The sequence below is a fragment of the Chiroxiphia lanceolata genome, chromosome 9 (genome assembly GCF_009829145.1).
Source record: "Chiroxiphia lanceolata isolate bChiLan1 chromosome 9, bChiLan1.pri, whole genome shotgun sequence".
In the NCBI taxonomy this organism is placed as follows: domain Eukaryota; kingdom Metazoa; phylum Chordata; class Aves; order Passeriformes; family Pipridae; genus Chiroxiphia; species Chiroxiphia lanceolata.
This window is the reverse complement of record NC_045645.1, coordinates 20031748-20046688: the sequence shown is the minus strand read 5'-3', so window position 1 is coordinate 20046688 and position 14941 is coordinate 20031748. Positions and strand designations below refer to the sequence as shown.

Genomic DNA, 14941 nt, shown 5'->3' with positions numbered 1-14941 from the left:
TGCAAACTATTTTCTCTCACTGCCTCTCTTGAAGTACTTGTCCATCCAGTACCTTGTCCTTTTACCACAGAGAAGTTTTATAGCTTAAGGCTTTGTTGTTGGCTTTCTATACGTATTTGTATACATATATATGCTTTCTTGTTTGCTTTAATTTGCATCAATGTGAGTGCAGTAACAGCTCTGGATTTGAACTTTAAATTGCTGAGCACAGATGTAATTTTATTGTACTTGGTCTCTAAAGTACAAACCACACCCATTTGCATTTTAACTTGGAAATAATGGAATACTGTGATTCAGTCCATTCAGTCCTTGCAGGCAAAGCAGGTACATTTTTCTTTCTCTAACTGGATGAGAAATTAGTTTAACTGCTTCCTTATCACTTTGTGTCTGAGAAAGATGTTATATATAATCAGATTATATTTTAATGTTAGCAACAGATGATTTTCTGGTAGCAGATTATTGGCACTTGAATGTTTCTGAAACTTTTGTGCTAACTTTGAAAATCAGTTCCACTTCCTAAAAATCACATATTAAAAGTGTGTATTGTAAGTTTCAATCACCGAGACTCTGCGTTTGCAAAATGATGATTTTCTGTGTGTAGTCAAGTAGTTTGAACATCTAATCATAAAAATTATGTTGGATGGGATGAACATCTACATATTTAAAAATGAATAATCCTGTTAAAATATTATTATGGTGTAGGAGTAATGTGCAATAAATCAAAATAGAATGCAGCTACTGCTTGGATTACACACGCTTTTGCAATGAAATTCATATCCTTTTTGGAGGCTGTGTACTGTAGACATGCAAAATGAGTAATTCTTTTTGTTGAGTTTTTTTTTTTCCTTTGTCAGCTGAACCCGTTGATGTGCTAAAAGCATTAGAATTTCACAATTCACCAGAAGGAATATCAAGAACAGCAGGATTTTGCACAAACAGAAGGAATTCAAAAGGATCAGATGTTGCTTACAGAGTTTCAAAAACTGCACAGCTGAGTGCCCCAACAAAGCAGCTGTACCCAGGTGAGATTGTCAGAAAGCTGTTACTTTACTGCCTATATTTTTATGGTATCTAAAGCACATCATCAGTACCACTTCTGTTATTCCTGGAGTTGGACCTGTATACATAATTAAGTTTTTATTGGCTTCAGTTATAAAGCTCTTTGTCAAATTATGTCACTGCCAGAATTGACTTGTAAGTCATATTACCTGTTCTTTCATGATGCTATCTGGTGGAAACCTCGTGTGGTGGCTTTGGCAAGTTTCCTTCTGTTTTGGCAGGCCATTCTAAAGTAGTAGTACTTTCTGGAGTATTACTACAGTGTTAGGAGTGAGTTGTCATTGGCCATTGCAAAGTCATTCAGAGAAGTACCATCTTTTAAGAATTGCCTCAGAGTATCTGGGTACTTGGGGAACTAAACAAGGCTAATTGTGGATAGCTGATAATCTGATTCCATCTTCTCTCAAATTTCTCCAAAATGAATAGTCAAATTTTGAGAGATGTTGCAGAGAGACTTTTATTCCATTATTTTGCTGTCACTTGTCACTTGACTCAAACTGTTGAGGGAATTGATAATAAGAATATTAAAAACCAAAATCATGTAACATTTGAATTTTCTGTTTTGACACATCACACAGAGTTTGAAGAAGTCTGTCTATAAACGTATAGATTAGATGAGGCAAAGAAAAATACTTTTTTTTTTTGTCTTTCGAAGTAGCAATCACATAGATATCACTCAGATCTCTAAAAGGGTAAAACAGGCTTTATTTTGTAGTAATATTTTGTTCCCAGAGCAACATGAGGAACAGCTCTACACAGTTCAAGTGCAAGTTACATGTTCCCTTAATTCATCATTTTATTATTGATGGAAAATCAAAGCACAATTCACTACTTATATAATATTTATAGTATTTTTTAATGCAGTTCTTCATGTTTGAATATATCCTCTCAACTAAGTTGCATGTGGTTGACAGAGCTATCCAGCTGAAAATATCATTCACTGAATGGCACATTAGTCTATTGTGTCATGCTGTATATGTCATGCTGTACACATGCTATGTTTACAATTAAATACTTCTTCACCTTAATAAGGATAGCAGAATAGGGACTGCTCTTTCTTTAAAAAAAAAATGCAAAAATGCTCCACTGTATTTCCTTACAAGGAAAGGCTGAGGGTGTTGTGCCTGTTCAGCCTCGAGAAGAGACGACTGAGAGGAGACTTCACTAATGTGTATAAATATCTAAAGCAGGGGTGTGAAGAGGATGGAGGCAGGCTCTGCTCCAGGGTGCCAACCACTAGAACACGAGGCAATGGGCAGAAACTGATGCACAGGAAGTTCCACCTGAATATGAGGAAGAACTTCTGTACTGTACCAGAGACCACACACTGGCCCAGAGAGATTGTGGAGTCTCCCTCACTGGAGATATTCCAGAACCACCTGAATGCAATCCTGTGTCATGTGCTCTCGGATAGACCTGCTTGAGCAGGGAGGTTGGACCAGATAATCCACTGTGGTCCCTTCCAACCTTACTCATTCTTTGTTTCTGTGATTATGTGTTGAAAAACGGCACAAGTTGCACAGTGTAATAAGATGGCACCTTTATAGTCTGAGTTTTATAATGTGTGTAATTGAAACAAAGTGGTTCAACAAAAAGCTTTAAATGAGTATTCAAATACAACTGAACAGAAGATTAAACTGACTTGGAATCACTGTTATTTTTTTTTTTAAAGTTTAGAGCAGTGCAAACACCTTCTGCTAAATCAAAGCCTGAGCATCTAGAGCTGGAAGTCTGAGAGCTTGGGTTGATTTGCACTTATTAATGAATCATATTGTAGTATAAAGAGGAAATCTGGCAGCTGCAGTTATAACAGTTCTTATGATTCTTGAATGCCAGAACACGTTGGCTGACATCTAAATTTCTATAGCCTTTGACTGTCATAATTTAGGTACTCTTCTTATTCATGCTTTAAGTTTCTGCTTTACAACAAGAATGAGTTTTCTTGATTTTACCAATTCGTCGTAACACTTCTGCATGCAGCAGACAGAAAAAAGCATTGCTCACTCACAGTATAAAACTTTGCTTAATACAGGAAAATGTCCTGCTATCCTTTACATTAGTAAAAAAACATTGAAACAATTTTTGGGAGGTGATTATGGCAATTACTGCCTTTTGAATCTTGTGGAATAAGCATCCTCTCTCCTGACCACAAGAAATCTTCCTCTTTCAGAATATTCTTAAAGATATTTTAGTGATCATGTACCTTTTTCTTAGTGCTCTGTAACAGTAGAAAGACTGTAGAAGATATCCAAGATAAGATCAAGTGGTGAAATATCATTTTAACTTAACAATACAAGCTGTAATGCATTCCATTCTTACTTTCATCTGACTCCTGTAACTCATCAGGAATCAAAATATATCCAGCAATATATCCATCTATTAAAAATATGAATTTAGTAATATTTACCAAATTCCCCAAATATAATAGGCTTTGATTGCACTGGGTGGAAGGCAGTATATAATTGTAATGATAACTGCTTACATTTAGTTGTACAGTTTGTTTACATGCTCTTAGTTATCATTTACAAAAGCATATAGGAATGACAACCCAGATGCATACAAAGATTTTTCTAGATAGTTTCCCTCCAATTGTTATTTTTAGTTGTTGTTCAAATAGAACCATCTCAATAAATAAGAAATTTAAAAGCACTTGAGAAGACTTTGATAACTCTTCCAGATGTGCGTCCATGAACTGTATATACATAGGAATACATTCAGTTTTACATGTTAGAATGTCATTTATTTTTTGACTTTTTCAATCAAAACTCTGAAAGAAATTGGCTTATAATTACACAAAGTAGATTCAACATTTGGGAATATTATGTGATAGAAGTGATGACAGAAACTACTGAACTTAGGCACATGACTCATTTTCAGTCACTTTTCTTAGAAAGCTCCCAGTTTTATGTCAATAGGATTTTATCAGTTTGAAGAGCACATGCCCAGACAAGCTGAATTAGTATCACCTGCTTTAAGCATTTTCAACATATCTTTCAGATTAACAGTGCAGATGGTCAAGTGTTCAGTGCTTCTTGAATAGTTTCTTTGGCCTTTGTTGACAGTTGTCTTCTCTTTTCCATTTTTTTGTCATCTATTTACTCTGACATTAAAAGGTATAACATACAGTTTAATTTATTCTGCTTTACCTTGTCACGAGAAACCTTTACCACCATTTACTCACCAGAGTAAATGAAATGTTTCATATTTATCAAGCTTTGATCCCTTCAAAATAAGAAATCAAAATGACGTATAAACATAACCTATATTACTAGAGTGTTTCAAAAACTTTCTATAAAAAAAGTAAAAAACCAATGAAAACCACACAAAATGTCATTGCAGCAGACAATATAATAAGTGTAAGTTTTCTGTTTTAGAAGAGTAATATATCATTTAAAGCGCAAGGAAAGTTCTATGTGTTTTGTTTTCATATTGTAATTAAAAAAGTAGAAACTTGTCTTCACAGAATACACTAGAATCTTTAAAGACTTTTTCCACAATACCTGTCTTGGAAAAAATCTTCTCCATTGGAAGAAGAAATTCCTAAATCAGAGTTTGATGAAGTTTTATGTACTTTTATTAATTACAAAAATGCAGCATGTTATTTTATTAGAGCTTACTCTATTATATTAAAATTTTTAAGAACAGTTTATCCACTGTATCCAATATATATACAAAGTTGCATTGCCAATGTTATTATTAGATTCTTGTCTATTTTTTGTATGTCAAATTGTACCTAAAGCCACATGGATCCAGATCCAATATTATTAATTTTAGAATCTCAGTCTTACACTTTGTTTGTTATTAAGCCTAATAGAGTTTCACATCAAGTGAAATGCAGATTTACAAGATTCAATGGGAGCAGTATTTCAGTACTTCCTTTATAAACAACCGATATCCATTTTTCATTTTGTTTATTTTTAGTTGTAAAGGTGGGAACAATATTTCATGTATCGTCTATATTTCAAAGCGAAAGCATCAGGGAATAAATGAAAATTGGTGTTCTTTGGTTTTGCCTAAATCTCCCATTAAATAAAACTAGTTAAATATTTTTTCAGTGTTATGCATAATGTAATGCTAGAAAGACTCAAATATATGTTGTAAGAGAGAAACTAAAACAAGTGGTTATCAAGGGCTGTTAAAGTGCCTGGAAGTGTATTTGCTATAGCACAGATGCTTATTATGTTGAGTGAAATTGTAGTGCACACTTTTAAATTAGAAGATTGCTAAACAGAAGATGAATAGAAAAAATAATGAATGTGAAACTATTGTGGTTCTTTCATATATTGTATTATTACAGGAATTCACAATAGATTTAGAGCACCTCTCCACAAAGGAGAGAGAGCTGGCGTTGTTCAGCCTGGAGAAGAGAAGGCTTTGGGGAGACCTCACTGTGGCCTTCCAGTACTTAAAGGGGGCTTATAAAAGAGAGTGAGGGGCTATTTACACAGACAGGTAGTGATAGGACAGGGAGAATCAGTTTTCAAGAGGAGAGAGTAGGATTAGATGTTAGGAGGAAATTCCTTACTCAGAGGATGGTGAGGCACTAGAACAGGTTGCCCCAGGGAAGTTGGAGAAGCCCCAACTCTGAAAGTGTTGAAGGCAGGCTGGATGGGGCCCTGAGCAACCTGGTCTGGTATGTGACATCCCTGCCCATGGTGGGGGTTGGCACTAGGTGAGTTTTAAGGTCCCTTTCAAACCAAACTATTCTACGATTTTATGGTTTACAAATTGTTTTTAAGAACCATTAAGGTATATCTTTCAGGAATTAAAGTGAGACCAGAATGAAAAAAAAAGATAGAGAAAATCTTCTTAGTATGATTTTTTATGTACTCACTTTTGAGAATTAGAAAACCCCATAGTTTGTATGCTAGATCCTCTATGCTTATGGAAAAAGTGTAAACTTTTCAAGAATGGTGTCATCTTTTCTGGATTTATAGCTGTATATATAACTTTGTTTACAGGTGGAGATTTTCCAGAAGATTTTTCAATATTAATGACAGTAAAACCTAAAAAGGGTATCCAGTCTTTCCTTCTGTCTATCTACAATGAGCAAGGAATTCAGCAAGTAGGTGTTGAAGTTGGTAGATCCCCTGTATTCCTGTTTGAAGACCAAAATGGAAAACCTGCCCCAGAAGACTATCCACTTTTCAGAACAGTCAACATCGCTGATGGCAAGTAAGTGTAAAATTTTAAAGTGAGAAACAACGCTGCAGACCACTGTGTGGGTGCTTATGGTATTTACAAATGTTTTCTTAAATATTTAAATGAATCAGGAACATGGTTTCTAGCTAGTTTGACTACTGTGGTACAGAATCAGAGAACCTTTGCAGCAGAATACAGTTCCAGCTTCAAATGGAGCTACAAATAAAGCAAACTACCTTTCTTGTTTGCCATTTCTATAAATGAAGAGTGAGGAAATAGTCATAAAAGTTAAACCCACCAAAACTAAACCTATGAAGGTTCTTCCTGTGCAATATAGAAAGAAACTCTGTTTTCAAAAAATCTCAAGGAATAGTCCACTAGAAGAATTGTCTGGTCCATTTGAAGGTGATAGGCAGAGTGAAGACAAGTTGACAAAATGACATAGAATTTCTCCTATCCCAAGCCAAAAGATCAATTAAGATGGTTTGAGATATATATGTGTAATGAAATCAGGGAAGAAGAATCTGGACAATTAATCTGAAGTGCTGCAAGGACTTACGCTGCACCCCCGGTAAAGGAATTAATCTCAAACACCAGCTGCATTATTAAGGCAGTTGTTAATTTTTGATAGCTGTGTAGGTGAGCAATCATTCCCTGGGAATGTCATTCCAGTGCTTGTACAAGGACATTCATTCTTTCAAAAACTTTTTATTTACTGTACTTCAGTCCAGGAAGAGCAGCCACAGTCTTCAGAGATACACAGAAATGAATATTACTAAAGCAAAAGAAAACAAATCAGTAAGGAAGGACCAAAACTGAACTGTAATGAAATACATTTATAAAGCAATAAAGGAGAAAAAAAAGAAAAAAAAGTAATTGTCTTCTTGGCCTTGTATTACCAGACAATGGATTTACACCACAAAACCTAAAATTGATGCATTTCCCTAGCAGAAGGAGTGTTAAAACAAAGCAGCAAACTTTTTTTTAATTGACTTTTGCTAAATAACAAAGATATTACATAGATGTCAGAATTTCCCCCAAAATGTTGAGAAACTGACAAAAACTAAGAAATAAAAATGAACTTGGTTTGGTACGATTTCCTGCAGTGAGATTATACAACTTCTAAATCAACTGGAGTAAATCCTGTCCACAGTGAGCCATGATTTCATGCTTTCAGCTTCTACATGCTTTCAAAAGATAGGCTGACAACTTTTTCTGACTCAGCTATTTTATGAAGGATCTAGGACAACAATCTTCATCTCAAAATGAGATATATTTAAAAAGTGTAAACAGTGTAATGTGCCTGAGGATGCATGACCAGTTTGCTTTTATAATGATAATGTTTAACCGCGTTCCAGAGAAAACATGGAATTACAGTTCTGGCTCAGTGATACTCTTTAGCAGTCAGATTCCATTAGCTTCAAGGTGTTCCTTTTGATACACAGAAGCTCTTTGTAACGATCTAAGCTGTCTCTCTGATTTAGGCAACCTTAATGCCAAAAAAGCCAACTAAAATAATTTGATTCCAGCCTTCCTCCTACCAGTCACTAACATGACATAATTTGAAACTTTTTGCCCTGGTCTCTCAGAAATTCTTTAACAGTTTACTCCATGTTAGATTGTAGAGTGGTCTGCTCTTGCTCTTAGATCTTTGAGTTGAGAGAGGCTTACTAAATTAAAGTGGTCTGTCATGATTATTAATAAAGTCTTATAAAGAATACAGTAGAGTTGGGCAAATCATATAAAACTTTATTCTCAAATGTCTTTTAAAATAAAACACAGACACTTGTCAGTATTGTGAATCACTTCATTCACTTTTTGGTGAATATTATGTATGCAAGGCTAATGTTGCAGAAATGGTGGTATTTGTAAGTATATGTATCTGGAAAAGCATCTATGTTGGAACTGCTGTACATATTTGAAAAATCTCTATAACTATGGGATACATTCAAATAAGCAAAGGAACATGGTAAAATTTTTGTGGTTTATTATACAGAACAAATACTAAAATATAAATAATAAATAATAAGCTGCTGAGTTAATTATATTTACTCAAGTAATTCCTTAAGTAATTTGGAAAATCAAACACATGAGTAAAAAAAAAAATCTGCTGTCAGATCAGTCAATCTATAAAATGTAGACACTTATAATTTTAGTTTGCTAATGTTCTTTCAGTAAAACTGCAGAGAGGGTCAGCTTGAACCTTATCTTACATAGGATATTCACAGTGACCTATGGATCAGATTCGTTTGTGTTAAGGGACAGAATGTATATAGGAAATACTTAAAACTTTGTGCACATTTGTGCATGTATGAAAAAAGGAAATAAATGGAGACATTTAAAATTGTATCTGACTTGGTAAGAACACAATGACCTAGTTTTAAAAACATAAATTACAATACATTTGTGTTGGGTTTTTTTAATAGGTGGCATCGAGTAGCTATTAGTGTGGAGAAAAAGAGTGTTACAATGATTGTTGACTGCACCAAAAAAACTACAAAACCACTTGACAGAAGTGACAAAACAGTTGTGGACACCAATGGCATCACTGTCTTTGGAACCAGGATTCTGGATGAAGAAGTTTTTGAGGTACAAATCAATAATGAACAAATGATATTGAGTGATTTTGTGTTGAGTGAAGTGCTTAAACCAAAATAATTTTTTAGGTCAAAAGCTGATCTAATATAGAAACTTTGATTTATAGAACCTGTTAGGATAGGCTAAAATTAAAGAGAAGTAAAACAGGGAAGTTTATTGTTGGAAGATTTGACTCATTTTTCTGTCCTTTAGATTATATTGTGTCTGGAAGGGTCTTGCTTTTTTTGTCTTTCTACCTAATATTGAGATACCTGAGATATTTAGGAGAATTAGTCTGGGAAAGTTGTGTAGCATGATACTGAATCATTTTCTTTCTGTCTCTCTTAAACATTTGCAGGTATTTGTGAATGCTGAGAATATTTGAGAGCAGGGCAGAAGGACCTGGAAAGTTTTCTGTGTAATATGAATCTGTTATAGTGTTTATCCCACTTATTACTCTTTCCAGTAAATGGAACATACTTTGGCAATAAGGACATATATGTTTCCATCATTTAGTGGCCAAGAAGTACATATAGGAAGGATAAAATACCTCTAAGGAAGTATGTGACTGCCAATCATGAGGCCTTTCTAGGTAGAATCCTTATGTCAACAATTATTTTTACAGGCTAATAATGAAGCTTCTTTAGATCTACACTATTGAGTTTCTTTTACAATATTGTTATAAAACCGTAAGATGTAAATTAAAACTGAAAAATAAGAAAATACAGATCAGTAGTTAACTTACTTCATATACAAAACATCTGTGCTCCATTAATGTCCATTGTTGTAATCCTAGCTTTAAGCAGAACATGTGCTGGAGAAGCTGCATAGGTATCAAGAAGGGAAATATGAATTTTGAGTGTAACATTGTGACACTGATTAACCATGAGCTTTTTGAGTATGGAAATTTCTGTGATGATTCAATAGATCAACCAGTACGATATGTTTGGTATTTGCAGCCTAATTCACCTGTAGTCCCCAATACAGTTTGCACATCTGAGGGACATTATTTTCCACTTTAAGATTAATTCCACAGGTGCTTTATCTGGGGTGTGACAAGGATTTTTGGTCTCTTCATGGCTGAATTACTTTCTATTTTCATTTTTATTTTTTTCTGAGGTCAGAAACCAAGTCCCACAATATTGTGTGTTTGACAATAAATTGTCAAAATGTGTGCAATGTGAATATGCAATAGTAAAAACAATTCAGAAAAAAATAAAATTAGATAAACTGATTCTTTTTTAGTGTTTTACATGTGATTTTTAGATTATAACAGAAGCTAAGACAACAGGCCCTGGCTGTTCTTGCAAAGTTTGTAACCATTTTAAAAGTTTTCAAAGAGGGAAGTGCACAATATCTGAACATTGATGTTTGGTTTCTTTTACTCAGTGCAGTTGCTGAATAAAAACATCTGTCTTAAGTTTCAGAGGTGCTGAAATGATTGTACATAGCTGTTTGAAAATAAATTTTGATGATATGTGCATATAAAGGGAGATATCTGTTTTAATCATTTGCATTAAGTAACATATTTAATAATGAAAAACATTCTAGGGGCCTTTAGTTTCTGAAGATGTTGACTATTACAATATTATAGCCGTCCTTTAAATTTTAAACAATTTTAAATATTAAATCATTCAAAAGTATGTTAAAAAGAGATTAAACCCATGCCTATTGGAATACAGAAAGGTATAGGCTAACTAAGGAGTTAATAAAATTATAGTTCTGAAAATTTCCTGCTATGTCATTCTTTTGCCACAAAGGTTATTAGCCATTCAGAAAGAAAGATGAAACTTTGATTTGAGTCATGACAAAGAATAACTATTTTAAGGCAAAATAATTCCTAGTCTAGCAGTTCCTCCTCAGTGATAGTTTCCTCCATCCTTGCTTTTTTCAGTTGTATATGCAATTGCCTCTGCTCTTTCAATCCCTGTAGAGGAAGAAGAGAACAGGAGGGATGTGGTAGAATGCAACTGTTTTTTGGAAGAGTCAGTAAGGTTGGATGAAGACATAATTAGCAAATTAAAATTAGCACTTAAAATCAGGATTAACAGATTAATTGGAGAAACTCAAAAATAACCCTACATTTTTCTTGAAGTCAACATGGACATGAGAATATAACTTTAACAGAATATGCTGCAATGAGTAAAAATTCTCAGGGTTTTTGTCACATGTGGAAGGATGAGAAAGGAAGGTGGTGGTAGTGATCCTCTGCCAAAATGTTTTGCTGAAATCTTCTACGCTGACTTGACAAGTTAGTGCTTCAATTCCAGCTGAGACCCACTAAGAAGAAAGATGTATTTGGACTCAAAAAAGAAATTGTGCAGCTATCTGTAGTCAGTTTAGAGGCTGAATCTTAACATTCAGTACTGAGAACAGCAGCATTTCAGTCTTTTTTAACATCACTGTACATTTCTGAATTTCTTCAGTGATTAGATTTTCTTGCTCAACTGAGTACAACTCTTTCCTCTTGTTTTATTCAGAGAAATCAGTTACCATCTTGTAAGGCTGTTCTTGTAATTGCTGGAGGTTTAAATTTAGTCCAAAGTCTTATTTAAATTAGAAGCTTGCAATCTTTGCTTTTGGGATGAGTTTCTTCTTTCTCTTTTACTGTAGAGCCACCATGGATTCATTTATACCAATGTTCAGTTATCTGAATCTTTAGCTAAAAATTTGCCTGTTGAAATTAGAATGTACCTCAAAGTTTAAACCAAGTGCTGTGCCATATACATTTTTAATGAATCACAGAATCATAGAATATCCTGAGTTGGAAGGGACTCACAAGGATCATCGAGTTCAACTCCTGGCCCTGCACAGGACAGTCCCAAGAATCACACTGTGTGCCTGAGAGCATTGTCCAAATGCCTTTTGAACTCTGTCAGGCTTGATTCTGTGACCACTTCTCTGGGGAGACTGTTCCAGTGCCCAACTACCCTCGGGGTGAAGAAGCTTTTCCTAATATCCAACCTAAACCTCCCCTGCTGTTTCCTTGGGTCCTGTCACTGGTCATCATAGAGAAGAGATTGGTACCTGCCCCTTTATTTCCCCTTGTGAGAAAGCTGTAGACTGCAAGGAGGTCTCCCATCAGTCTCCTCTTCTCTAGGCTTCTCTAAGCCAAGTGACCTCTGTCCTTCAAAGTCTGGCCAAGCAAAACATAATCTAGTTCATTTTTAGTTTGTCTGCTGTTTTTCTGCTCTCTACACAGCATTCTTTTTGTTTTCATTAACAAGGCTTTATCCATCCCTTAGTTACTGCTGCTACAATTTCTAAAGTATTGTGCTGTTTCCTGAAACCCGCCTCCTGCTCGAGAGTCTTCTAGTTTTAAGTATTCTATTTTTCTCATTCATGGTAGCACAGAGTGATATTTGGTGATTCCACAGGTCTTCTTGTTAGTATTTCTGTGTTATGAACCCTGCTGTATCTTGGGACCACAATAGGCACTGAAGAAACACATAACACAATGTGTCTTATTCTGTGTGCAGGAAATTCCAGAAATTAAGTTATTTAACCATGACATTAGATTTAACTGTTTAAGACTTAAAACTGTGTACAATAGACTTTTCGTATGTCATATATTGCCTAAAAAGAAATACCTGTTGGAATTCACAGCTCTGAGTGTCAGAAGCACTAATATTGTATCCATGAATCATAAAGGCTGTTTTATCTTGGGTAATAATAATTTGATCACAGGAGCAGTGGAGCACTCTTCAGACTCCTCAAACTGAATGGAAATTTAAAAAGTGGAAATAATGAAGCTGTAGATAACTGTAATGAAATCTTGGGCTTCAAAAACCTACCAGTTGAATATGACAGTGTTTCTTTTTGGCTTGAACCAATTTATGCAGCGTAACACAACTGCAAAAAAAACAGTTGCACCTCTAAGGTAATTCACTCCCACTGAAAGCGGAGTTCAACCCTGTCAGAACAGTGCTGTGAACAGTTGGATACATCATATGTTCCTGTTCCCTTAGAGAGTGCACCTAAAACTCTGGGAATTCTTCTGTGTGCACGAGTCAGAAACAGATATTATTATGTGACATTCTGAACTCCTGACAACCCAATTGTATCTTTTTTAAAAAAACAATAGCTTTTTCAGTCATATTGCTCGAACATATTTGCATGGACCATTCATTTAGAATCCTCAGAACATATATTATTCCTGTGAGGAATGTTTCACACTGACTTTAAAACAATGTTGTATCACTGTGGAACAAATATTCTTTTTTGTTTCTAATTGCATTTTTTTAAATTTGTAAAACAAGATGTAATGAAATTAAATTTTTGGCTATTTCCTTTTCTGTTTTTTTGTTCTTAATATTGAACTCCATTTTCTAGGTAGTTCTCCCATCTTTGTTCTGATTCTGGTAGTCTGGCTATTGCTAAAGCAAGAATATGTTATAGTACACTGGGAAATTTTAAATGCATGCGTTCTAGTCAGTTGGACATGACTGCTTTGATGTAACTTTCCTATGATGACCTAAAATTTTAGAGTGAGTAGGCATAATGGATGTCCAGAGTTCAGGTAGGTCACCACTGAAAGAAGGAAAGGGCTGATTGGTGTTTTAAGAGCATTATAAATTACTACCAAATTTGCTGATTTTGTATATTCAACACACACAATACTCTTTGGTAACTTTACCTACTGCACTAAAGCAAAGAGGCATGTTTTTAGTAGTGGTGTCGAAAAAATCATCTGATTTAGCTTTAAAAGCAAGAAAAATTTTATCAAAAGTATTTTCCAGATCTGGAGTAGGGGTGGGAGTGTGTGTTTTATATGAGAAAATTCCAATTTGGAGTTGCCTACTGCTCATTCCTGAGTATAAGTGCTAATCCGAGATTTTATGACATTGTGCTCAGTTAGTATGGACATCAGTATATGTTAAAAACAAGATACTGAATTCAAGCCAGCCTTAAGCATCAGGTGCATATAAATGCTTGAGAAGCAAATTATGAACTGTGATTGTGTCTTAGAATAATAAAATTATGCTGTCTAGAAACTGTATTATTATTAACTGCCAAATTATGAGATCTTCATTTACACTGCTAAGCCCTTGCTCACTGAAGTGGATCTTTTGATATCAGTGGGACTAATCTGTAAATGCTTGTTTATGAAAGGCTGTCACAACATTCCTCAAACTTTTACTTGTGTCTTTTGAAATTAATGTCTTCTGTGTTTTCAAATACATAATGTAAGAAAGGCTGGTTTGTAAGTACTTACTAGAAAAAAATAGAAATTCCTAAATAACATTTAAAAAAAAAAAGAAATTAGTGAGATTCTGGTACATGGCACCTAGAAAAGGAATTTTGAATTGTATCCATTGAAATATGTTTGTAGCTTAAATGTTTGATAAATAATAGGGATCTTTTTATTCTTTGCCAGCTTTAAGGATTTGTCACTCCTCATTTAGTGCTGTTGGTGTGAACAATACAACAGTTTTTTATAAGTATTTTATAACAAATTAATAACTAGCGGAGTCTTTATGCAGATATTTTCCTATAGGCTTCTTTCGTCTTCAGAACTCCACATGTCATACCAATGCAATAATTTTTAAGCACTGTGCTGTAAATGAGTATAACAAGACAAAACCTGATGTATAAGACTCTCAATTAAAACTCAATGAAATCTTTAAAAGCACAGAGTTTATGAGATTAAATCCTTACAGTAATACTTGTTAATAAAGGGTTTAGATTTTGATACTAGGCATTAATCTGTTTTCATGTAAAAACACTCATACACTTGTGTACAGAATAGGATTCCTTCCAATCGCCTGAGCAAGCACTCAAAGACAGACTGATAGTGCCCTGACAGCAACATGATTTAACCTGCAGATTCCTTCAGATGAGGAACCATCCCTCACGTAGCTGTAAGCATGGGAAGTTCAAGAGTGCAAGTGCAGAAAGGCCATTCATCTGTGTGCATGCTCCCTTAAGAAGGTAACTGCAGCAGAATGGGTAGAGCTTTTACTGACTGATCAAATTTGCTGTACAGCTACTGTAGAATAGAGAAGGCAGCTCAAAGCAAAATGCCCCTGAAGGCAGATGGTGTGAGTGAGGTGTCCTCAGTATCCTCTCTTTCCTACACTGCTGTTGAGCTGCATGACCAGCTCATGTTGACACGGCCAAAACGATTCCCATTATACATCACATTTAGTAATTGCTACTGACC

The 14941-nt window shown here is 34.8% G+C and overlaps 1 protein-coding gene across 1 annotated transcript in view; it reads left to right on the top strand.

Moving 5' to 3' along the window:
* COL11A1 (collagen type XI alpha 1 chain) overlaps positions 1 to 14941 on the top strand; it is a 134178-nt gene that overhangs the window by 14924 nt on the left and 104313 nt on the right. Inside the window, 3 exon segments of the mRNA XM_032696726.1 lie at positions 855 to 1022; positions 6021 to 6234; positions 8628 to 8790. Coding sequence (XP_032552617.1) covers positions 855 to 1022; positions 6021 to 6234; positions 8628 to 8790 — 545 coding nt within the window.